At 38.5% G+C, this 26,222-nt stretch overlaps 1 protein-coding gene across 1 annotated transcript; it reads right to left on the bottom strand.

Moving 5' to 3' along the window:
• Positions 1 to 48: 48 nt before the first annotated feature.
• Positions 49 to 24,437, bottom strand: SMC3 (structural maintenance of chromosomes 3). Its single transcript, XM_035547559.2, has 29 exons — positions 24,274 to 24,437; positions 21,424 to 21,499; positions 19,825 to 19,863; positions 18,309 to 18,376; positions 17,843 to 17,914; positions 17,586 to 17,665; positions 16,938 to 17,016; positions 15,205 to 15,322; positions 14,914 to 15,089; positions 14,653 to 14,733; positions 14,169 to 14,333; positions 13,716 to 13,837; positions 13,077 to 13,290; positions 11,397 to 11,500; positions 11,083 to 11,182; positions 10,439 to 10,599; positions 9,143 to 9,284; positions 7,777 to 7,927; positions 6,759 to 6,911; positions 5,240 to 5,391; positions 4,864 to 5,022; positions 4,381 to 4,488; positions 3,841 to 3,949; positions 2,985 to 3,232; positions 2,625 to 2,837; positions 1,779 to 1,970; positions 1,479 to 1,656; positions 813 to 919; positions 49 to 522 (listed from the first exon to the last, which is right to left on the bottom strand). The coding sequence occupies exons 1-29, from the start codon at positions 24,286 to 24,288 to the stop codon at positions 451 to 453; spliced, it is 3,654 nt and encodes a 1,217-aa protein (XP_035403452.1). The 5' UTR covers positions 24,289 to 24,437; the 3' UTR covers positions 49 to 450.
• Between the last annotated feature and the right edge of the window lie 1,785 nt (positions 24,438 to 26,222).

The raw sequence follows: 26,222 nt of genomic DNA on the forward strand, positions 1-26,222 counted from the left end.
CTCAGCAGAACTCTGAAGACAGACAACATAGACCATACACTTGCATACAAGTTACAGCAATAAAACCAATCATTTTAATTGAAGCCATTAAGAAAACAGGTGAGGCAGTATAAATGATAAAGTTATACTTAGGAAGGAAGAGCTAGCACTTTCTAAAAAGCTTTAAAACAGCAACAGCCACTTTACAAAAGATTTCAGGGAAGAGAAAGTTTTGTAAACTACAGGTACTGTATAAAGGTAACATTAACAATTATCTTATAAAATACAGCAGAGACAAAAGGGATACTCAAGCTCCTTTGAAACTAAGCCTTCTGGGGTCTTGGTTAAAACGTATGTTCAAAAACTATTTTGAAACAAGGACTAAATGCTTCATATTTTTTAATTTACAGTTCCGTGGCATAAACATCGCACTATACACATCTTCCAAACAAGCAGTAAATACAATTTTGTTTAACCATGCGTGGTGTCATCTTCTACGAAGTCTTTGGCCATTTCTGCTGTGATCACATCAATATGACTAACCTGGTGGAACAAGAAGAAATATAATTATAAGTAGCTGCCTACAGAATAAAACAGCCTTATTTACAAAAGCTCCAGTCGACTCAGCAATAAGCTTACAATGAATTTCTAGTCTCCTTTTAAAGAGAAGAGACAATTGCAGACATTTAAACTTGGAAGGAGAAAACTCCAACACTAGACTGTGATATTTCAGTGTTGCATTTCTAGTTATAAGACAGATTCCCTTCCAACTCTTATTGTAATGCACAGGTTAATAACGTTCTCAGTAAACACCATAATTAAAAATTGTTTACCTTGTTTCTGAATTTTACACCATAGAACTTGTCAGCTGACTCTAGCAGTTCAGGCCTAAAAGTTGTTGTAATAAACTGAGCGTGTTCAGCTAGTTCCATAATCATATCTAAACAAGAACATAAGATTCTTTATTAATGTCATCTCTCTACTAAAGTAGGATATGTCTTCATACGAGACAGACAGAAGTTTGCTGTTCCTTATTTAAAGTGAACATTTGGTCAATATGAAAAACATTCAAGAAAGGACCAATGCCAGGTTTAAGTATCATCATTAATTCCAGTCTTAACTCTGATAAATTCAACCATTCAGCAAGGATCACTGGGTATTAAACTTCTATAATAGAAAACAGATAAAGCGTTTTTCCAAATTAATGTGGTGAGCTAAAAGTTCATTTTTCAACCTACTTTATTTCAAAACCAGGACTAGTTCTACCACGCTAAAGCATAGTAAGGAGACTCTTTAGAAGCTGTAATGCCAATACAGAGCTTCTACCCAAAACCTGAGTCCGCAAAAGTTTTGGAAAGCACAAAGTTAAATTCTAACACGTGTTGGGATATTTGAAAGTGTGCCTTCGTGATAAAAAAGCTTTCACCCGAGATAGCAAGTATTAGAAGACAGACTGTCATTTCAAACACACGAAAGATGAGTACAAGGTAGATAGTTACCTGAAACAGCTTTTCTGTGCTGAGCATCCAAGGCTTGGTCAATTTCATCAAACAAGTAAAATGGGGCTGGATCACATTTCTGGATAGCAAATATCAGGGCTAGAGCTACTAGGGATTTCTGTCCACCTGAAAGTTGCTGCATTTCTCTCATTTCACCCTGCTTCCCTGTGAATGATACCTAGAGGAAAACAATGCAACAGGAAGATGAACAGGACTAATTAATTATTACTCTTTTTAAAATGGGAAAACTGTCATTTAAAAGAATACTCAAAGTATGGAAACGCAAATACTTCTCCTTACCCTTATGCCAACTCCAGTGAACTGGTCTACAGATGGAACACTGCTCTGTGATCCAGATCCCCTTTCACTCTCCGTACTGCCTTCGCCTTCATCCTGGGACTGACTGCCTTCCACATCTCCTTTCTTCATCACTAATGTGGCCTTGCCACCAGGGACTAACTTCTGGAATACTTCACTGAAATTTTTTGACACCTTAAAGGAAACAATCATTTTTATATCATGAAATCAAGTGCAAACAACAGCTGTTCTTACATGCTGTCAGACAGTATTTGTTTCAAAAATGGGAAGATCCACATTCAAACTTAAGCACGAGTTAACAGGATACAACAGTTGGTCTAAAAACATGGCCTAAGCCAACTGCTTTTGTAGTACGACATTCTTCACCTTTTTTTTCCTTCAACAAGATGGTAGAATTCAAATGGAAAACAGCAAAAGCTGTTTGATAAGCGATTTACTTCGGTAAGCTTCAGATAAGATGTCAGTTAAGCAAATGTGTAGGAGAAGCCTTCACACACTTTGCACTTACAATCCTTTAATAGCATTAGGGAAGGCTTAACTAAAATCTAGAGAATGTATCACTAGACCTTCCCCAGAAAGGGCTGTACAAAGTACAGTCAACAGAAAGGAAGCATTTAAAAGGTCTAAAAAGCAGCTAGAATGTCAACATAGTCAACAGCAGCAGCTACTTAAAATGCCAGCTTTTTTCTTTTTTCTGCATTAAACCCACAAAAATTACACGATGCTGTCTTTTATTACTATGTAACAGCCACACTTAGTGTATGTTTCTTCTCATATAGCTGAGGGGAGTATTTCAACTAGTCTTTACTACTGTTGTCATCTTGTTACCTGTTTGAAAGTCAGCTGAATAGCCTCATATTTCCTAAGCTCAAGCACATTCATCAGCTCCATGATGGATTTGTAGCCCCTATCCAGTTCCTCTTGTCTTTTTATCAGTTTTTCCTTCTGCTCTGAGAAATTTACAAACTGGTCTAAAGCTTTTTTATTAACATGACTGTACTTCTTCAGTTCTGTATTGCACTGCTCCAGCTTGCGGAATAACTGTGTATGGAAAAACAGTAACAAAGTTATTTGCAATTCTAGCCACATTTGACACGCAAGATGTAGATGAAACTAGTATTTTAGATCAGTACCTTTTTTGCTTTTTTTCTCCCCCCTCAATAGCATGAAACCAACCACATTTATTACCTGCTTTAAACTTAGTGTCTGATACTTTTCAAAAGCCTCCTGTGGAAGAGAACCCAGTTCTCGGATTTTCTTCATGCATTCTTCCTTCTTCTTGAGGAGCATCCCTTGCCTGTTAGTCATTTTTTCAAGTTCTTTTGTGTCATGGTTAATGGCATCCATATGCTCCTTTTCCATGTTCTTCCAGCGCTCCATGCTCTTCTGCAGCTCTTTAATTCCTGCTTCTGTTTTGTCAATGGAATTATCCAGATCTGAGATATTGGGGAAAAGCACAAAGTGCTAAGTCTACATACCTGCATAAAATCCGCAATTATCCATCCAACGATTTATGAAAAAGAGACGATTTAAAGAAAATCTATTATGAAATGAACAGAAAATTAACTTCAAGACAAAAAGTTAAGATTCCCTCTTCCCTTCCACCATACATACACAGCTTAAACACAAAGGCTGTTATTGTTAAAGTCTAGAAAGACAGGCAAAAATGAGTGTGAACCACACAGATACTATTTCCCATTTGACAGTAACTTAGTTTTAGACTGTTAGGGCAAAATTCAAAAATAACTGTACAAGATCATGACTTGTACAAAGGTTGCCTCATAAGCATTACACCCTGAAGCCAAAATTCTGTTATCACTAATACCTACTTGTTGGTATTACAGCGTGCAATTGCAGACACTCGACTAGTTTGATTTGCACAAAATCTTGCTTCATTTATCTTTTGAATCATGTTCCAAAAAGTCTGTTGCACACTATGCAACTACTATAGCCTACTCAAAATTTATCATTACTTCTCATATTACAATATGCATGAACTTTCAAAACACTAGAGATTTTTCTCTGAGTAAGTAGCGTTACCAACCATCTGACCGTGCCATAGTATCTTTCACTCTTTTGTTGATAGCCTCAAGTTCTGATGTTGTGGCTGTAAGAACTGTGCCACCTTCTGTTTCTCGTAGTTCATTCAGTTCCTATAGAACAAAGTAAATGCCATCAAGCTTCCGTATCGGAAGGGAACAAAAGTGTAAGCCAGATAACCAACTTATCTTCCACTATTTTACATGTAACTTAAAATATTTTAGTACAGCTTTAGAGAATAGTTAAATCTTTATACTTAAATCTTTAACCAGATCATCATTATGATAGCTCTGTTCTATATATACTGTGCCTACACATAGGCAGTATATATAGACAGGATTTTTTTGGTCAGTATTTCACATGTTCCTCAAATAGCACGCTGAGATTTAAGTAAAACACGCAACTCAGCTTGGATTAAGGGAAGCAAGAAATACCACCGATTACAAAGAAAGATGAATACATATTTATCTAATCATTAATACATCAAAGCTCTGGAAATAAACAAAAACAAACTGCAAAAATGCACTGAAAACAAAACCCTTACTTGTTCCACTTGATCTAAGCGTTTTCTCAGATTTTCATTGAGGTATGTTTCAACTCTTGTGATAATGCCTTCTAGTTTAATCCTCTCATTCAAAAGCTGTCTGTTTTCCTGAAAAAAAAAAAAGTATATTCGTTGTCTCAACTGACTCTTAATTCATTTTTCCCTTGTTAAAAATTAAAACAAACCCATTCTTCACAGAATTCTGCGTATGAGAATATTGCAGATCTTTGGATTGTCACTCTAACTTTAGCAGGTAGAAATAACCAAAACTGTACGTTGTAAAATTCACCCAGCATTTAAGGAAAACATACAAATATACTTAGCAGATGAGAAAACTCCAGGTGTACCAACCCCCACCTGGCAGAGCACTACTCAGTTACAATACATTCAGCACTAGTGACTTTTCACACAAAATGACCAAAATAAGTTTTTATTGGGAAGGTACCACAGTCAATGACAAGACATTTTCATTTCTCCTCTTACTTGCTGTAGTTGCCGAATTTCATCATTAAGAGCATCCACACGTTTCTGATCTTCAAGACTGAGTTGAGACAACAAATCGGTCCCCAGTTCTGCTTTTAGCGATTCTCTAGTTGATTCCATAGCATGTAAACTTGCCTCCAAGCTCTGTAAGCTGCGTTGCTATGGAACAGGTATTAGACAGAATAATTCCTCAGAGCAGCCCACAGATTTATGAATTTCACTTTTCTATTTATGTAAATATTTACTGTGACTATCTCTAATCATCTTTTCACATTTCAATTATGATGTTAACCAGAGAGGAATGCAAATTTATCAATCACATCAACGAAACAATAATATAAAACCAGTAATGACATTCAATATCATTTTACTGTACCTTAGGCATAAATGTCTTTTCAGACTGCTGCCTCTTCTCCTTCAACATTTTCATTTCTGATAAAATACTGTCTCGAGAGGCTTTGAACTTTCTCTGCTGCGTCTCAATTTGCTGCATTTGGTTCATTAGCTGGTCAATTTCATTATTAATCCATACAGTGGGCTAAGGAAAATTCCATCTTAAATGCATTTCATATCTACTAGTAACTTTAGTTTTTACTCCCTTTGCCATATTCATCTGAACTCACAAAATAAATTAAAATATTCAGTTGCACAGAAGAAATCGAGAACTATCAGCAAAAGTAACTTCATGACCCTTATCAACACCAAGAACAAACCATAAAGCTTGATTTTCCCGTTAACTTTTCCAACACAGCACTCAGAATATACACATTTAAACTTGTAAGGAAAACCTTGGATCTTGCAAAACATAGAAGTACAGATGTAACACTGCAATTAACCCTTACTCAAATCTGAGGCAAAGAGTAGTTTTTATGCCAACTGTCATACAGGTCAAAAGGACTTAATGACCTCAAAAACAGAAGAAAATTGCATAAACCACTTCTACCCCCAAATTCCAGGTACTAGACCTCAAGATGATGCTACAGCATTAACGAGCTTCCAGAAAAAGGTGACAGTTATTTGACTTCTCATACAAACAGACTAAAAGACCAGGACTGTCAAACAACTCTCTGCTTGATTATAGAATAGTGCCCTCCACACCACCATCCCCAGCGTATGCTGGCTATGTAATGTAGCAATTCAGGACACAAGTACTAAAAATATAGCACAAGTCGGAAGAGGCAGTGAAGGTTACCACAGATAACAAGAATACCTGGTTATAGCAGTTACTATAACAAAGGAGTAGAAAGCATCATAGTGTTTAACCTCATCTCTAAGCTTGAAAGACCAAGACCAAACATTAATGGTGACACATTAACAAAGCTCCCTTGTTCTGAAACCTGGTGACCAGCCTCTCAGAAGCAAAATACTGGACAAGATGCATTACAGGCACTCCTGCATCAAATTCGCATGTGCTCCTATTCCCTTCAAAGCAAGCAAGGTAAAGTCCTGATTGTATTAAGGTCAGTTAATACTGAGACATGGATGACAGCTTAGAAGCACTCAATGTTTCAATTACTACGTTTCCGTTTTATTTCCCTGGTATGGAAATTTTACCAAAAGCAGTTGTATAGAAAACTATTTCTTAACTATTTGCATCAACCTAAGAATTAGTTTAAAAAAATGCAATCCTGACACAAAAACAGTTTTGTATTTTAGAATCTGTTATTTTCACTGGTGATCCCAATTTCCACATGCAGGGCTTCTGTTTGTTTCTACTTTGACTTTTGTTATTAAAATCCATACAATAACACACAGAACCAGGTTGCACAAGCAGTCATAAACGCCACCACTAATACATAACATTTACAAAAGTCAATCTGTTTCTCATCCATTACTGCAACTGCAAAATGAAAGCAGTCATCACACAACCTTTCCCAAGAAAAACAAAAGGATATTTTCAATGTTTCTGCGCAAGTTTTCATTGAGTTTTGCTTCAAGTTCACCAAGTTCTTCTTCTGCCTTTCTAACATCTTTTTGCAATTCTAGCCGAGACTTTCTTGTGTCATAATAACCTCCAGTCAAAGCACCACGATGGCTGACTTGATCACCTAAACAGCAAAACAGAATGAGACTATGAACTGCACATCATATATTCTCCATATTATTTAGAGAGGTTTTTATAATACAACTTCGCAGAAAAACTTGAACATTTCAAACAACCTGAAGAAATGCTGCATTAGTGTCATGCAGTGTTACATTACTTGAAAAATATTATGTAAAAGTATTTATTATAAGTTAAACGTTTTTTTTTGGTATTCAACTGAAAGTATTTCATTCCTCAAGACCAATAGATTGCTATTACTGCCTTTAAAAAAAAAGCTAGCGCTTAAAATTAAATAAGAAACCATGCACCTTACAAGAAAGTGTTTATATAAGGAGAAAATGTAAGTGCCTAGAACTACCAGCTTTAAAAGTCTTAGACTTATGGGGCAGGGGGGACAAACAATAAGAGTGCATGGAGTCTGCCCTCCAGGAGTAGGCAATTACCAAGACGTATAAATCATTTTAGAGAACATAACATGCACCTGGCATGTGGAATAGTCCACCTTGCACTTCCAAGTAATTAAAGCCATGCATTCACACCCTCAAAGCTATTTCAAGTTGGTGGAACACACCAGAAATATTCCAGGAAACACATGACTGCTAAATTTGAAAGAATATGCCTATAAACCTAACCTGCTTTGCAATTCTCAGGATGGAAATACATAGCTACTAACTTTTAGATCATAAGATAATTCAGGGACTTGTGAAGATATTCTATATTTTTAGTATTCTGCCAACTGCAGCCTTGTATATATCAGTCAGGTATATTATTTAAAATAACATTATTTTGACAACACTAACAGACTATGTTTAATGAACCTCAACACTCGCATTTTTCCAATAAATAACTTATAAAATTGCAACATTTACCTTCCAGAGTAATACAGTCCATGGTGAAAGCTCTGGCCAGCTGGGTAGATACTTCCATGCTACGGCAAATTAGAGTCTTTCCAAATACATGTTTGAAAGCTTTGTCAAATCTTGGATTGTATCTCAGTTTACTGATCATAGGAATGGCATCCTGAAGTTACAGTTATTTTAGTGAGAAGAGTGCAGTAATATAAATACGGCAAGCAAATTGCAACTAATTCAAGCACATTTGAAGAGAGCCCTAGAAATAAAAGCTACATCAAGAGTAAAAATGCAATGCAATCTGCCTTATAACACCGTATTCTTTAAAGTTAAGCGTATCTGTAAATCACTGAAGATGAATGTTTGTCTTCACAATCAGATTTCTAGAATGAAGACTTCTGGAGCTCTGCATATCACGATACAGAGAACTGTCAAACCCTGAACTCAAAGCACAATATTGTGAACGATTACTTTGGAAATCGGTAAGAAGATGACACACTGACTGAACATTCAAGACAAACACTGTATGGAAATCAAGTGCAATATTTTGCAATTTCAGTCTTCAACAGCTAGGCTCGAGCATTAAGTCATCTACGAGTCTGCTGGGAATCTTATCTGAGTATTAAATTACTACAGAAACAAGCTTAATATGTATCATTTATTGGCAGCGAAAAAAATCCTCCTCCAAAAAAGAGAGACCTGTCTGTAGAGAACAGGTTACAAACATTAATACAGTTAATTACTACTAGTAAAGCCCTCCCAAAATAAGCACGCTAGAAATCCGATTCTTTTGTTTGCTTTTTCCTGTATTTATCCAAGGAAAAAAGGAAAGTAGCAATTTTTAAATAACTTACTCTACCATGATTATTGTAGGAAGTCATTATATTTAAACAATTAATTCACTAAGTTTTGAATGTGAGCAGATTCTTCCTTGAAATGTTTGAGCTACTTTTTAAGTAGTTGTCACTGAAGGTCTTTTTTAAATATAAAAGCACAAATCATTTCAAATAACTTTGAGAAAGTGTCCACAGCTGTGACAGGACACTATCCTTCCATTCAACTTTCATCCATGGCAGGCTTTCAAATTAAAGAATTAAAATTTAATAATCTATGCAATTAGTTGTCAGGTTATAGGAAAACTCTTCCTTTTATTAACACCTATGTACTCAGAAAGGAAAATTCAACTTTGAAAAAGAAATACCTGGCAAAAAAAGTGTTTTGCTATCAAAGGGTTTTCAATACTGGGAAGTGATACATTAGTTGCAGTATTTAATTGCAAACATTCAGCACCAAAGAATATAATGGGCAATAGGCACACACAGTTCAAACAACAAAGGCTTATATTTACGGAAAAAATAGAGGAAGGCTCAAAATGAACACTCACATTAGTCTCAGGATAAGCAGTATCTCGAACATCCAGCTTGTTCAAAGGGAGGAAAGTAACTTCTCCAGGAAGGTTCATTTTGTTAAATTCCATTAAGATTTTTGTACTGACTTCATCAGAATCCACGATGTGATAAAATAACCTAATTAACAAGTCCAAGAAACAAGCAAAAGCATGACGGTGCTAGAAGCACAGATATATTTGTATGTGAACATTAAGCAGGCAGGTAACGTCACGTATCACTCACTGTACAGCCACACTGCACTTGCTCCAGTTTATTTTTGTGCCTTAAGACTAAATAAGCAGATTGCAGTAGCCTTATTAGAACAAGATCACTGAAGATTTTTACATTCTACTATCCAGTCACGAAAGCAGCTCACTAACTACGTGCACATAGCTTTTTTTTTGGTCCAACTGTAAACCTCTGTCCTCCATACCACTTCAATTCACCCACTATTCAGCTTTGTTTGCATGAGTTTACAGAGTTTGTCTCAACCCTCAGTACACAAACAAGAGAAAAGATGACTACATCTATAACCCTGTGCATGACAGACTAGCATCAGAAGGACTGAAATGTGATCTCTCCTTTGCAAGCTGAATTAGTTCGCTTATTATTGCTTTTTTCCAAACCTCTGGTGACCACAGGATTCAGGGAGAGCCATGAAGTACTTTAAAAAAATAAAAATTCACATACACAGGTGTTTTAGATGAGGGGCAGCATTTCAAATTTTTGAACAAGTATTAGCATGAACTGGACCAGGGACTGATTACACACAAAAAAGATGAATTAATTCAGAACTTGAGATGGTGCCAATGGACACTCCTGGAATATATTACTTGAAGACTCACTGAACACACCTTTTTCTGGTGTCTAAACTGGCAACTGCTACTTAAAAGCTATCCTTTCCCATGCAATTTTCTAGCATAAGTGAAATAACTCCTATTGTTACAGTGAAACATCAGCATTACTTACTGTAGAATGCTCTACAGTGGACAGCTTCTGGCAAGTATCTGGACCATGGGTCTTGGACCTTGCCTCCCTGCTCCCCCCCAAACTCCCTCCCACCCTGGAACGAGTTTAAGAGGCTAGGATCAAGTTTTTAAAATAGGCAGAATTCTTCTTAGTTCCTTCTTGAAGTTCTAAATGATGCTATATAACAGAGTTTGAAAAGAGGAAGACCAAAGCTCAAGATTACAAGGAAAGCAAAAAAACTCTCAAAAAAAGCGGGAAGGAGCACCAGATTTGATTGCAACACTGCAGCTGCATCGACGTAAGTAACACTGAAGAGTAATTACCTGTTCCCCGCAGTAACTTCAACACAAGTGTAGAAAGCTGGTTCACATTCAAAGTTGTTCATCACAATGCCATGATAGCCATTTAGAACATGCTGGTTTATGCCTTTTCGACGGAAGTGCTCCAAAACCTTGTTTATGCTGTCTATACCATTCAAAATGGCCTGTTAAAGCATAAGTCATTATTGCATTGCAATTACAAAAGCTAGAAAACACATTCATTTTATCTTCAACTTCTAGAAAAAGGTAACCTCCTTTCTCAACAAACTCCTGCTGACTAATCAGGAGTTGCTGCTTTAAAGTAAGAAACCTAAATAGTTGAGCATATCACATCTTAGGGTCTGTTTCCTTTTTTTTTTTTTTTTAAAAGGAATATATATATATCAAAAGTATTGAGAAGTATTCCATATCTACCTGGTCTCCTCACCTCTCCTCTATTATCTTAAGCTTACAAAGCTGATAAACTAATTTCAAAATACTTCTAGAGCTAGAAATATTTGAAAAAAACTCAGCCTACAGATACAATTTATCCATCTTAGTTATTTGGTTAGTCTTACCATCATAGCTATCTTTAGAAGGTTACTCTGACTTTTCCATTAGGATGGGAAAGAAAAGCTTCCACATGGAATTATCACAAGGCATCTTACCTTTCCTGTTGCTGCTCTGAGAAGCTGCTGTTTCTTTTCTAAGTCCTCCCGCTTCGCAGCAAGAGCTTGTTGCTCTGCGTTCTCCTCTCTCCATAGATAACTGCATACATAAAGCATAAGTATTTTAAAGGTGAATGAAATCTTTTTTTTTTTTTTTTTTTAAATCTAACGACTGCTAATTGAATGGGAAGGCTAAGTGCAGAAGTTCAGACATGGCTATACTTAAAAACATACCTACATGCCATGTGAACAACTACACAGTTGGGGTCCTTCACATTAAGTGAGATTCAGACATATTTCAATTAATTACTAACTTTCTTTCGCTCTGTAGTTCATCCTTTTTATTTTTCACTTCATAGTACTTTCTGTCCAGTTCTTCAACACGAGCCTTCACTTCATTAAGATCCTGGTCCAGTTTCTAACACAAAGAAGAGATCACTATGAAACTACAGCTCTTTTCAGGTAAAATTCCACCCCCACCCCCCCCATCAAATTCAATACTAACAATTACTACTTAGAATTCAGAAACAATTCTTACAAAGCTTTTCACAAAACAAATAGTTACAAACTATAAAAGTACTAAGAATAAAATCATCTTTGGCAGCAAGTGAGCAGCAGCAAGTTGAAGTGATCAAACAGACTGCAAAGGAGGCACAAACTGCACGTGTTATACAATGAAACAGCTCACTAGGTCATTGCACGAAACTATATCAAAACAGTAACTATCATATACAACCATGTATAGCCAAGTTCTGAAGTACCACTTCCGATAAGAACATACATACTAGTCTTGCATATCACACCATGCTGATATTAGTCAAAATTTCAGCTTGCTTTCCAGCAGTATTTGTGCTTTACCACAGCTGCCATCAAAAGCATGCTGTTGAAGCAAATGCACAGACCTCCGCCCCTTCCTCATTATAACACCTGCCATTCTCAAAGCAGCTTGGGGCTAGCATGCAGATAACTATGAAAATGTAATCTACATCCAGGAGGACCAGCTACTCTCTCAAGTAACAGAAGTTTTTCCAACCCAACTTTGCAAGTTCCCCATGGAGTTTCACCCAAGACACCTTATGTAACTCCTTTAGCTTGAGCATAAATCAACCTTCCCTCAGGAGAAGAAAAGCAAGATATTTTTATTAAAGGAATCAAGGTCACTTCAAATTTAACATCTTCACTTCCATCTAATAATTCCTATTGAGCCATACAATAACGTTACAATCAGTGGTAAATGTTACTTGTTTCAAAAATCAACTCAGAATCATTACTTACGCTACATGGGTGAGGCCTACATCAGGTATTTTACCAGAACACTATTCTTTTTAAACTATATTCCTAGATCTTTTTTCAGACTGATCCTTGATTTCAGTAGATATATGACACAAAGACAACAAATGCTGTCCATCAGCACACACAGGGTGACAACATGAGCAATGGATGCTCTCTTACCCTAAGTGAAAGATTACCCCAAGTTTCACTCCTGCAGCTCCTAGCAAAAGCGATGTTTTTGGAGTGCACTGCTGTATTTGCAGTTACAGCTGTTTCTGAATGCACGGGAACTAAAATCTAAAAGTTATGCAGATAATACTGAAAGCTTATCCTTCTGCCACCGATAGGGACCCAACTGCTAACCAGCTGCAGTTGTGATGCAAAGGTAAAGAGAGCATTGGCAGCAGAGTTTGAAAGATACTGTTCTCGTCTTCCCTGAAGAGGGAAGACACCCAACCTCTATAAAAACATAACAAATTGTTATCCATATGGAATGGCCACATTCATCATAAACAAGAGCAAAGCAGGTTATGTCTCTGAAAACTCAGGCCAAACACTTCATGGAAAAAAAAAAACAAAAACAGAAAGAAAGTAAATATAAGCAACAAAGTTTGAGGCAGTGTTGAGGGGAATCCAGAGTTTATCTGCAGGCATTTCCAAAACAGATTTTTGAAAGACTACACCCCATCAGAAAACCCTGTATTCATTATAATTATACTTACACTGTACTGTTCCAAATTTTTCTCCTTATTTGCCTCTGTATCCTCCAAATCCTTGTGTATAGCTGCAATCTGCCGCTTCTTGTCATTGATGGCTTGATCTAGAGACTTCAGTTCTTTCTTTATCCACTTATCCCTTTCTTCTTTGGATGTGAACTGGCTTCCCCGACCTTGTTTTGCATAAAGATCTGTTCTTTCCTGCGTAGCCTGTGCAAGTCTATTTTGAGAAGGGGAACACATGCTGTATTATGAAGAACTCTTGAATATATTAAGAAAAAGCATTGAGAATTACCGTAAGAAATTTCCAGAACTGTCAAACCATGCTCTAAAGATTAAGCACCAAATCAGTAACAAAAAGAGAAGGATCACATTATAAACAATAAAACCACCCAAAAGACTTCATAAAACATCAAGTCCATAAAATTCCACAAAATTGTGAAGGCTGAAAATTAAGTTCATTGAATACTGACTTCCCCCAACCTTAACACCCAACACTAAAGGAGGCTTCTTTACACGAGGACATACAGACACCCCTTTCTGAAATATTAAGTACAACTCTGAACATATCACACACGGCTGTTCTGCTAGTTATCTTGGTTCTTTCTAAAGTGCTTTGAGTTCCCATTGTAGAACACCACAGACCTAGCAATTCCTCTCTCTTCTTTTTCTTTTACACTGTTGAATTTTGGCTCCGTTTCTGCTAATTCTTTCTGTTTCTCCTCAATTTTCTCAAGAAGCTTTTGCCTCTCTTTTAACAGTCTTTTCTGAAAGTGAAACAAAGCGATATTTAAAGTGAGGTAGTATCAAAAACTCTATCATTAGATAAATACGTAATTCTGAAGAATAATTCAAGCAATGGAATTTTGCAGTCTTACAAGTATCTGATACTACATTGTTTCAACAGTTAAGTGAATTCAGTTACAATTAGTAAGAAGACATGCCAAAAACTTAAGATACCTGTTCTGCAAAGCTTACAAAGTAATGAAAGGCTACAGCTGAAAAACAAAACTTAGAATGTAAAGCTAAAATGTCTTCAAGGTACAAACATACTACCTTGCACCAACCACCTTTTATTCACTCATTATAGTTACGTACCCTTTGTTCACTGTTGCCAGCTAATTCGTCCTGCAGGTCTTTGGCCTTAAGCTCTAGTTTAGTCCTCTGTTTAATCTGCTCCTGTCTTTCAGCACTAAGTTGTTCTTTCTCTTCTTTCATTGCAGAAATCTTTGTCTTCAGCTCACGAACTTGCCGTTCTATTTCCTATGCAAATTTAAGTATGTAGAATTTTAAGCACTATATGCACATTTCAGTATCTAAGTCATGAGCATTACGTAGATCAAGATACACCAAGAAATACAATAAATTTCTCCCATTTCCAAATAGGATGAAGGCATAGATTAGAAATTAATTTTTAACTTTACTAGTTAAAGCTCTAAGTGTAAGAGCTCTTTTCATTTGTAGTCAAATTACTCTGGAGTCTGTGTCTAAATTCAGACTTCGATAAAATGCTTACATACACAAGAAAAATAAAGAATCTAACGGAAAGGAAAAAGACACCCCTCGTTTTAAGTATTTTTACCTCCATTTTATCTCTAGCATCTTGCTGTGCATCTCTCAGCTGCCTGGACTTCTCTCCACTTGTCTCTCTCTTGGCAGAGAGCTGCAGGGAAAGTAGCTTAATTAGCAAAACTGTTTTAGTAAACTTCTAGTTTCAGAAAGACAAGCATAGTTTGTTGAATTAGCAAAGGACATGAACAGGATTTTATTGAGGAACATAAGCAGATACCAGCAAAAAGCAAAACAGCTCACGTTGAATTTTGTAGTAGACAATGTATTTTACCTCATCGAGCTTAGCTCTGGTTTCATTAAGCTCCTGATTATAAATTGTATATTCTAACGCTCTCCTCATTTTATCCCATTTCTGGTACTGAGCCAGCTCTTCTTTCTCCTCTTCAAGGGTATGAAGTCGTTCTTCAATGTATTTCAACAACTCATTGATCTTCTCTCGCTTACCCTCTTTAGAAAAGAAAAGGCAGAAGTTCAGTTAAACACTTCAACCTCTTCCAGTGATTAACTATTTGTCAGCAGTTATGAACGTAAAAAGGAGAACCAGTGTCCAGGAGATTTTTACCTGTTTCTTTCATTAGTGAAATACTCTCTTCTTTACGTTCATCGTACACTCTGGTACCAGCTACTTCTCTTAGTAATTTCAGTCTCTGAGAGTCAGGAGCTGTGGCCATCTGGTTGATCTGAAAATTCAAAGTCTATAATTACAATATCCTGCTCTAGACATATGGCTTAGTCAACAGATCAAAGATTGTACTTTTTTTTTTTTTTGCTGTGCCTGCTTGCACAAGGTTTTGGGAAGATCTCTACCATGCCGCTTAAAAGGAAGTTACTTTAGAATTGCTAGTATTCCGTTTGTAATTCATTTTGTTGTTTTTCAAATGCTACCGGTTCTTACTAGAACTCAGGAGCTCCAATGTTATGTAAACCACAAAAACCCTTACAACCTCAAAAATATATTTAGAAGAGCTAAAGCTCAGGCCTTTATTCCTGCTGCTAAATCAGCTAGTTTAAACACCTCCATACAAAACACACTTAACAGCCTCTCCCCCTCCCTGTTTTTAATGTTAAAACAATTCAGTTCATGGAACACTCACTAAAGCCAAACACACAAAGCCAAGGTAGAACTCATTTTCCTTCAATACAATTTGAGAAGTTGCATTATTTCAAAAGTAGGTAACTGTTTCCAATTTGTATTACACTAAAATCTAGTACTAGTATTTTGACTTTGTGCTTGCTCTAAGAGTCACATGTACCAATCTCCATTACAAAACCGTGATTTTCCAGCTGAAGTCCATTTTTTTTTAAAACACACATTCAGCTGTGTAGAAGAATTTATGTTACTAAACATTTGAGAGGCTGTACTTCTGGGTCAGTGTGGGAAAGGAATTTGAAGGTGGCTTTGCGCTGTTTCACACGTCCCTGAATTAGAGATAATGAGGAAATAAGCGGTAGAAACAAAAACTTGAGCAAGGTCGAGATAAATTAACTTGGATACAGTGTTAAAGATGAGCTTTGGGCAGTGGCCAATTGCTGGCTGGCTTGAGGCGTGTCTGAGGGTCTCTGATCAATGGGGTTACAGGAAAAGTGTATGTAGTGGAGAAAAAAGGGCAATAAAGGCCTTCCGTTCAAGAGCCATCAGCAGTCCATGTCTTTCCATCCCTTCAGGTCACCATTTTTGCCATCCAGTCTTCCTCAAAGTCTCCTGCATTCCCCTTTTGAGTAGTCTTTTCAGTAACCTTTTGGAGCTGGCAGTTATCACTGTCTCCATCATGTCCCACTGCTGTGAGCCATTAGAAGTCCTTCCTGTTCTTTGTCTCTAGATCTGATATTCTTTGCTACACTCTTGGGTCTTGAAAGCCATATAATCTCAGTGCCATTAACACAGGTCACACTGTGAACCCTTTCCAGGCTTTCCGGTTCCACACATTTCCCTTCACCCACCATTCATAGTGTTTTTAGCGTATTAACAGTTTTCTACAGTCAGCATCTCATCTTGAAGCCCAGAAATACATGAACTTACACCAATACAGTCATATGAATTAAGTTTATTTTGCATGGAATTGCAAAGGTGATTGTATCATTTCTAAATATCAACATTTACTGCGTTAAAGCATTTTTTTCATTTTAAAATTAACATGTACTACTCCAACGCCTGCAATGATGCATCTACAAGAATTGTTTCAAACTAAAACAGATTTAAGTTATTGCAGCAGAAAACCAAACCTAATGTTTGCCAACCAGGATACATAGTATTTTTGATAGTAATTTCTTTCACTTTCTGAAAAAGAATCTTACCTTTCCTTGTTTGACAATATAGTATGGGTTACTGCGAGAAAATCCAGCACTTTCCAGAAGATTCATTACATCATTTTTCCTGAAACGTTATTGTGAATTTATTAAAAACACTGCAAAAGTGACAGTGAAGTATCACAACAATATATCACGTACTATGATCACAGTATGCAATGTACGTTCTCTTCAAAAAACTGTAAGATAATACCTAATTCTAAGGTGAAATTGGAATAGAAAAGGAAACCAGCTAAAATCCTATAGCTTTGGAAAAAAGATGAAGAAACCTCGCAACACAGAGGTGGCAAATATAGATATGTATCACACAGAAGGATAAGAAACAACCTTAAGTCTATTGGCTTTTATTTTAAAAAAAGAAGAAAAAGGCAGGCCTGAAAAACACTATATAAGCAGTTAAGCAGGATATTAATGAACGAATTAAATTGCAAATTCAAAGAAGTCTGCTGTCTATTACACAAGGACTGATGTCCTTAATGTCAAACTACTGGTACTCAGTATTATACAACTAAATCAGTATTGCTCATGGAACTCATGAGAAATTGCTTCAGACTAGAGATGCAAATGTTTACTATGACTATGTAATTTTACAGAAATACTGCTCAGCTCATTCAGCTAAGGCAAAGAAGTACCTACGTCACCATTTTCTTGTCTAAGAAATATTGGTCCTTCTTGGCTCCAATGACTCTGCGAAGTGAGACTTCCTCTTTATCAATCTTAAGAAAACAAAGACAAGTAAGTTTAACTGTTTGCAGTACGTATAACTAATCCAGAACATTTATTGCACTTTTTACAGGAACTAATTCAAAAGCAGCTCTCATACTAACTATTTTTTAATAATACTGAGAACTGGAGTCTGAAATGATCATCTATTTCTGAAGCATTTAACTTACCGGCAATCTGTTGTCCGAATTGTCAAATATAATTTCCACAAAAGCTGAAATAACACGAGGGCCCGTACCTTCCTACAAAAGGAGATATTTTGGTTAGATAATTCCCTCTTTAGAAGGATTTTGAGCTCATTTATCTTCCCTTCTCCCTGACAATTACAGTTCCCCTCTCTTTCCATGGATCTGAAAGGTAAGAGCATCTATGTAAGTTCCTGTACATATATTTTTAGTTCTGAAAATCTTGGATAGATATTCACAAGCATGCATTAAATTAACTACCTATATATAAAGATAATGTATTACTTTGTAATAAAATTCCCTTTTACCAAAGTAGAAAAGTAAACTAACATGTTTAAGAATGCTTCCAAAATAACTGGGTTAAAATATTTACATCCCAGCAATTGACCATTTTTACTATAAGATTGAAATGCATTTATTCTGATGTCTTCTTATTATACACGTCACTTACATGCAACAAAGCCAATCTCTGCTCTGGGCGAAGATGACTGAACTCATCACTGAGGACAAACTGAATTGCTGTAATAAAAAAAACAGAGGATTTATTCTGTCCTTTAGAGAGAGATTCAGCAGTTCCTACCGTAAAACATACCATTGCACATTACTGTCATACCACTACTAATATCTTAGTGTTCTTTTCACAAAGAAAAGAAAATTCTGCTGGATTTCATCACTCAGCCTCCTGTACACTAGAATTTCGCAGAAGAAATTTCACTGTCGCCATCGTACTAGTTCATTGAATAAGCAATTAACAATGTTGAACAACCTAGGATTCACACGCTTTTCTCTACAAATACATAGTACACAAGCCTGGGTAAAAACACTAAAATACTGAACACTTGGCAATTCATATACACTGACTTCACAAAGTCCACTGGCATCTCTACCTTCTCTTCTCCTCCATTGATGCTTCCACACCACATAATCATATGTTAAAAGTTTGCGTGTTCAAGTAAGCTTTGCCATAAATTTAGCCAGTAAGAATGTGTAAAGTAACTGCAAATATTACAATCAGTTTTCAATGCGGGTGATACTTAGAATCAGTTTCCTCCTGTAAGTACTTTTTTGCCATTTAAAAAAAAATCTTAGAAGACTCTTAAGAGAAATTGAATAGTGATGATAAACCTGAAGGTAACTAATAAGTGCATTAAGATCTTTCTTTTCATCACTGGCATATAATGATCTATCTGCCGGTACCATAAAAGCTGGTCAAAGAAACCCTCTAAGACTCAATTTGGAGTTTTAGAAAGCAGGCATTTTTTAATTGTGGCACTGGATGCATGGGGGATCGCTCCACCTAGTGTGCGTGCTGAACTGTCCAGGCTACAGGGGTTATAATCAATCAAAACAATATATCAATCAGGTTTCTGAGAAATAATTCTCACATTCATACTATTTCCCATCATTTGTCAAAATGTGGGAACGTTCCTGACATATACGCACGTTTCCACTGGTGGTCATCAGTAGTCTTCCTCACTACGTTAGCTGCTTGAACCCAGTTCTTATGCATGCTCCAGCCATCTCCTTCTTTCTTATCTTGTTGTTCCAACTTACCCATCCATACTAAACTAAGCCATTTACATATCCAAAGATATACATACCACGAGTTCCTCACCTACTCTTTACAGGCCTCTGGGCCTAGGTTATCTTGCCCTCTTCCCTTCCCCTGTCCTGTGTTACAATTCCGTATGGTCTTACAGATAAGGCTGATCTCCTTTAGTAAGGTAGCATTAAACATAAAAAGTTTCTAGTCTTCCTTCTGACTAAACATCGTAAAATATTTCAAATTTTGTTCTATTATTCTATCAGGGAGAGAACCATATGTCCTTCTGACTCGCTATCATGCCACTCCTTGTTAAGGAAGAACAAGGAGTTCTTACTGGTAAACCAATTTATGGAAAAAAAAACAACACAAACACCCTTATATCACCACCATCCCAATATTACATAAAGAAGTTCACCCTTACCATAAAAGAAGTTGCTTTTTCCAGATCCATTTCTTCCCACTTAAGATTAAAACACAAAGTTTATTACTACAAATTGAAATCAATTAACGTGGCAACATATGTTAAATTTTGCACACAAATATTCAAGAACAGAACCCAAACATAACACAGCCAGACAAAACAAAATCTCAAGGGAACGAGATAAATTTAGTAGACGGATCACTTTGTCACTCTCTACAAACAAGACTGAGCAATCCTTTCCCCATTCAATCACAATGACAAATTACAACACTATACAAGTAGAATAATGGTTAAACCAATCCTATGTAGTCCCATCCTTTTATTTTTTTAATACTGGTCTCCTGGTGGAATCAACCAGTAGATGCTGGTTCCAGCATCAATCTTTTATACTTAAAAAGAAAAATTACATTCTTGCACACTCAAGTTGACTCAGGTTGGGTTAAGTATTCTCCACTTGCTAATCCAGCAATGTTTTGTTTTTAAAAGACTCGAAGTACCATTTATATTTCAAAGCAAAAGCTTCAAAAACATTCTGAAGTGCTTTAGCAAGGGTCAGGTTTTGTCTTTAAGATCGGCATCTACTGTGTCAACTTCAAAACCGCTCGCCTTCCAGCAACGAGCATCCTAGGCTTTTCATCCCTTCCTGCCTGCATGATCTCTACATTAACTACCACACTGCCTCCAAAGCCCTCTAGATTCACACGTTCCACAAAAATAATTGCTATGTTTTGTGGTAGTTTTTTTTATTTTATTAAATCAAGCAATAGTGAAGCTAGATTCTCCAGCACCCCCCCTTTCTTTTTTAAAGAACACTCATATCTAGATAAAGTTTTAGCTCCTACTGAAGTAACATTACTTAATACAACATGCTATTCAAGTCATATCTAGTTTATCAGTTCTCAGAGTAAAGCCTACCTACTACATTTCTACGTCCAAAATTAACTGTTTTCTGTTGGGTCAGCAGTCTCAAAGTTGCCGCACCATCACTAAATTCAGTAAAAATGAGAAAGCAGGAGCAGACGTCCACGTACAAAAATAGGAAGAGACGTGAGAATGGTGCAGAACAACATGCTCTTCGATTAGATATTACATAAAAAACAACATTGTGAAGTTTGTGTCGCGCTTTTTGTAGATCCACATTCCAGAAATTCAACCTTCCAAAGCTGGAAGAAAGATTACCTTTACTGTTTTTTCTCTGCAGGTTTATGGTAGTTGGTGTGCTTACTTAAAAGTTACCACACGTACACAAAAAAAAAAAAATATCCCTTACAAGGTCTCTGCTCTTGGTCCTAGCAAGTACAGCCTTTACAGGAGGACTGCCTAATACAGAGATCATAGGCCTGAACGAACAATTCACTCAGTTGCTGAAGACCTATACTGCTGTCACAGCAAAAATTGAATGCTTGAATTCTTTGCTGTAAATTGAATGCTCCTTGTGACAGGTTACAGATAAATGTAAACAAGTTTCCAATACAGAAAATATAAATAAATTAATCAAAGATGGGAAGAATATTAAAAACTGTCAGGGACTAATTTGATCAACATCTGAAACAGCAATGCACCTCGAGTTAGCGTTAGAAGAGAGGCATCAGAACTTACCAATGACATTATGTTTTGAGCTGAATGGATCCACAATGGTTTGGTCCCTGTAGCTTCGAAAGCCTTGAATGATTACCTAACAAGAAAAATGAGAGACTTACCTCTGTTCTTAAGCACTTTTTAAACTATAAGATTTTACAGAGTGCTTACATCAATATTATAATACACTTGATTCCTCTCCCTCCCTCTGCCCTCCCCTTTAACTTTCCAACTCCAGATCAGCATCTTGCCCCTCAACTAAGTATCGCTATGATGTAGGGAAAAAAAAAATCCATCCCTAAGAGATGCTGGCACCTATCTAGGTCAAAGCACATCAAATGAGAGAGTTCTGAGAGTATTTTTGTAACAATCTAAAACTACATAAGAAAATGTATTTGGATCAAATATTACGTACAGGAAAGAAACCCCCAACATATCAAGTACTTATCGTACCAGGGCCAGATTTACAGTTAATTTTATAACACTCTCCACATACAGCGTAAGAAATCTACCTGCAAGTTCTTTAAGTAGAGGAATTACAGACTGTAAACACTATATCGGATTCTACCTATTTCATACGCAGGACGGTCTTATTTTTGTTTTACTGTGCCTAAAGACAGAAAAGTAAGATAAAGAAGTTTTGGTTCTGGGTAATTCACTACCTAAATAAACACATACAACCTACACAACCAATTTAGCTAGGGAGCTACACAGCAAGCAGGGATCTAGAAGCACATTAAATTTCAACCATTCTAGTAGCGATTTGAGGTTTGTCAGTCCAAATATGCACAGTACAGTGTCAGCATCTCTACTTCGATTCCACATAGCAGCAAAACTGATCCAGCTTCCAGCACATCTCAGCATTAATCGACCCTTTCCAAACATCAAAAGCTGTGCTGGAAGACTATACCTGGGCTTTCCTCTGCTCAGTAAGACATCAGAAAGATACCAAGCACCTGAAGTTTTGACACTTGCTGATCTTTTAGCAAGAACGTTTACAGAAGGACCAGAACTGACATTTAATCTCTGTGCCCTTCCCCACCAGAAGCAAGATCGTGTTAAAAATAATGCCATCGATGTTTCATCACCATAACTAATACAAAGGAGGAATTACTTGTTGGGAAGACAGCAGGATGTGTTACAAGGTATTTCTCAACAGTGTAACTGCTGAAGTTTAGAAAGCAAAATGGAATTTTGTAAACGCATTGCATTCAGATCTAAATCTAAAGCAACTGTAATGGAAGCAACTAAGGATTTCAGGATTTAGTAGATCAAACTATAGAAAGAAAGTTGAAGACGATGTACTAGCTGAAGACATCCCAATCACAACATCGTTTAACATGGGACCCCACCCCTCACCCCACAAAAAACAGTCCGTTCCATCTACCAAACGGGACATTTTCACAATAGTAAGCTCTGCTTTATTACCCATGGCTTTCAACAAGGAAAGCAGACACAGAAAATCCTACTCAGGTCTGGCCACCAGGTCTAGGCCAAAACAACTACATTGACTCATTCTGGTTTATAATTTAAAAAAAAAAAAGAGTTAAGAAGTTTGTAAACAATGTTGCTTCCCAATTCACCAGACTTCGGGAAAAAAACAGAACTAGCAAAAGTTTGGTCTGTACTATTTTTCCAGCTTTTCCTATACCACCATAAAAATGCCCCGACTGGAATAATTCATCTTTATTCTCACAGGAACTTGAAAGCCTCTACAAAGAGCTAAAAACAACCAATTGTTATTTCTTGGACATTGCTACAGAGGTACAAACTTTTCCCACCCACATCCCCAGGCAACACTTCAAATACAGGTGGGCTCTGAATACCATTTTCCCCTACTACATAGCTTTTTTTCTAGATAGCTTCTCATTTTATCCACCCTACACATCCTGAAGCCTCAGAACTTCTTTACTGCCTTGCATAGCCTCACTTTGAGACCTAAATCATTTTAAAGCTTAATAATGATTTTGGGAAGCTGTAAGGTAAGAGATATTGTCAAAGTCACCCCTCAATGGCTTCACACTCTACACGTTATACATCTCTTCTATGGCTTCTAGGACATTATTGCTAATGGGCCACCTAAATTCCCCCTCACCATAAAACTCCTTTTCCCTGCTTTGACTTATTTTGGACTTCTTACTACAACTCTATACATCTTCACCAGTGTTTAGTTTTCTTCCAATTCAAGTCTGTAGATAAAGAATTCTTATTCAAAGTCTTTAAAGCAACGTGCATCATATACCAATTGTTCATTTAAAGAAATGTTTATTGAGATGAACATATATAGGTAGTGGTGAGAAAGCGGCCAAAAAAGTCAACCATGATATGCATCGTTACATACTACTGCAGTTATATACTAACTGCAGTAATATTAACGATAACCATAACCTTACAAACTAGCAAGAGTCCATGCAAGGACGTTCTTTTTATCTGAACTTTAGCTGTAGATAGCTCTTCAAGGCTGATGCACACAGGTAGTGGTCCATGCCCGGGGGCCCAGGGCTCCTCCCCAATACAAACGGTAACTATTGTTTCTCCCAGGAGAAGGGGCAGAGAGAAGCACTTGGAATTTAGACACATTTTCCTCAATGCACCCACAGCAGATTTAAAAAAAATAAAGAGCTAACAACTGAAGGACACCTGACAGCCTTTCGCGTACAAGCCCGGTGTGGGTGCGAGCCCACAGCCCGAGGCCGCCCGCAGGGCCGGCACACCGACGCTGCCCGGCCGCAGGGTCCCCAGGGAGCCCTCAGGCCGGCCCCGGGCTCAGCCCTCCCCGCGCAGCCCGCCGGCACCGAGCGAAGCGGCCAGGGCAAAGCCCGCAGCACCCGAGCCAGGCCCGGGCGGGCGTTTTGAACGCCGGAGCCTTACCTGCTTGATGTACATGGCCGCGGAAGGTGCGGGAGGCGCCCGCCCGGCTGCCCACACCGCCTCGAACCGGCACAAGCACCCGGCGCCTCCCCGCGCCGCCGCCGCCCCTCAGCCCCCGGCCGCCCCTCTCCGCGCAGCGCCCCGCTCGCCCCGCACACAAACAAAATGGCGGCGGGGCCTCCCCCGGCCCGGCCCGGCGCGAACCACTGGGCACCCGAGGGAGGGGGAGAGAGGGGAAGGGGGCGCGCCGCTAGGCGGCCGGAGAAGGGATCGCGCAAGACACGCCGAAAGAACACCTTTTAAATATCTTATAAATGTCTTCTTGGCCTTTCAGGGCTTTATGGAGGGGAAGAAGTCCGATATCGCGCCCCTCACCTTAAGGATCCCCCCGGAGAGCTGGGAAAAATGGTTTCTCCCGCCGAGGGGCGGGTTGGGCGCCAAAGGCAAGTGTGAGCGAGAGGCCGAGCGCGGCACGGCGAAGGGGGGGCGGGAGGGGGGGGGGGCCTGCAGGGGGCGCCTGAGGGGATGGGGACCGGGGCCAAGGGGCAAGGGCCAAGGGCCAAGGGCCAAGTCCAAGTCCAAGTGTTCACACAGGACGCACAATAAATGCTTGAGCTTCACCCGTAGCTTGTATCAAACACCTCACACACCAACCCACCCAAACCTCGGCACCCGCCGCAGGGCGCTTTGCCCGTTTTCCCGTTGTTTCCACTCATTTTTTTCACCCCGTGCCCCTGGGGATCTGTGAGCCCGGGTGCTGTCACGACCACAACATCGGCATGGCTGTCCCGAGAGACAGCAACTTCAGCTCCCTCAGAGCCGCAGAATTCCTGTGCTCGTCCTCTTCACACTAATAAAAATTAGATTTAAGCAGGACGGCCTGGTTCCTGCCTCTCCCAGAGCAGCAGGCGGATGGATTGCTTCCCCCCGGCAAACATGACAATCTGCCCGTCCCAGGCATCCGTAACAGCCACCTAATGAAATGGCCTTAGGAAAGGCCCATCAGGAGGCTGTTGGGATGGATTTCAGCAGCACCTTTAAAGAAATGGCTCGTTGTTTCCTCCACAAATACAGAGCTTAAAAACCTGAAGCCCGTAGATGGGTCCGCAAACAAATCTGCAAAGAAAATCCCTGCCTGGCTGTTCTGCCTTTACTACCAAACAGCTTGGTTCAATGGCACCTGGGGGAAAAGATTTTTTGTCATTTGCATTCCCCAAATTCCCATCGCTTTAGGATTTCACAGAGTTTGCCATCACTCATGAGTCTTGCCACTCGTTTTGGGGCTGCTTCGTGCACGAGAGCTTTGCCGGGGAGCAGTGAGGTGCAGGACGGCAAGGAGGAGGCCTACAGGGCTCCATTTTGTCTCACACAGCCCATACACCTGGTTAAAACAATTCCTCCAAGCCATTTTTGTGTTAGTATTTGCATGTAAATGTTGTGTGATGGTTCACTCGTTCCAGATGGACTGGTAACTATCACACCAACAGAGTGAGGCACCCAGGCAGATCTGCTTTTAGAGGCATAGGATGCCGTGAGTCATGTTTTCCAGCTGCCTTTTGCAGTTTAGAAACTTATTTTCACTTAATCTTAGACTTCCAGAGCTCAGACTTAGTCTTTTCCCCATAAAGAGGGGATTCAGAATCACCAGGTGGCCACCAGCTAAGGGAGATTTGCCTTTTCTCTTGCTTGATGCATTGATGTTATTGTGACTGGCGACACAAAGTCCTTTTGAAAATCTTGGTTCCAATCAGAGCCCCAGAAGCCAACCTCCCATGACCGCCCAGGCCACTTCTAGTGCCCCAAAAGCATGCTCGTGGCACGGTGCAACAAGAAGTGCAGCAGCCTCTATCTTAAGAGCAGACACAAAGACCCCAGATCTTTATTATCCATGTGTTCATTTCCTCTGTGCAACATGCTCCTGCAGTTTGGAGGTGACTTAACTGTGTGTA

Source organism: Cygnus atratus, chromosome 7 (assembly GCF_013377495.2).
Source record: "Cygnus atratus isolate AKBS03 ecotype Queensland, Australia chromosome 7, CAtr_DNAZoo_HiC_assembly, whole genome shotgun sequence".
NCBI classification, from domain to species: Eukaryota; Metazoa; Chordata; class Aves; order Anseriformes; family Anatidae; genus Cygnus; species Cygnus atratus.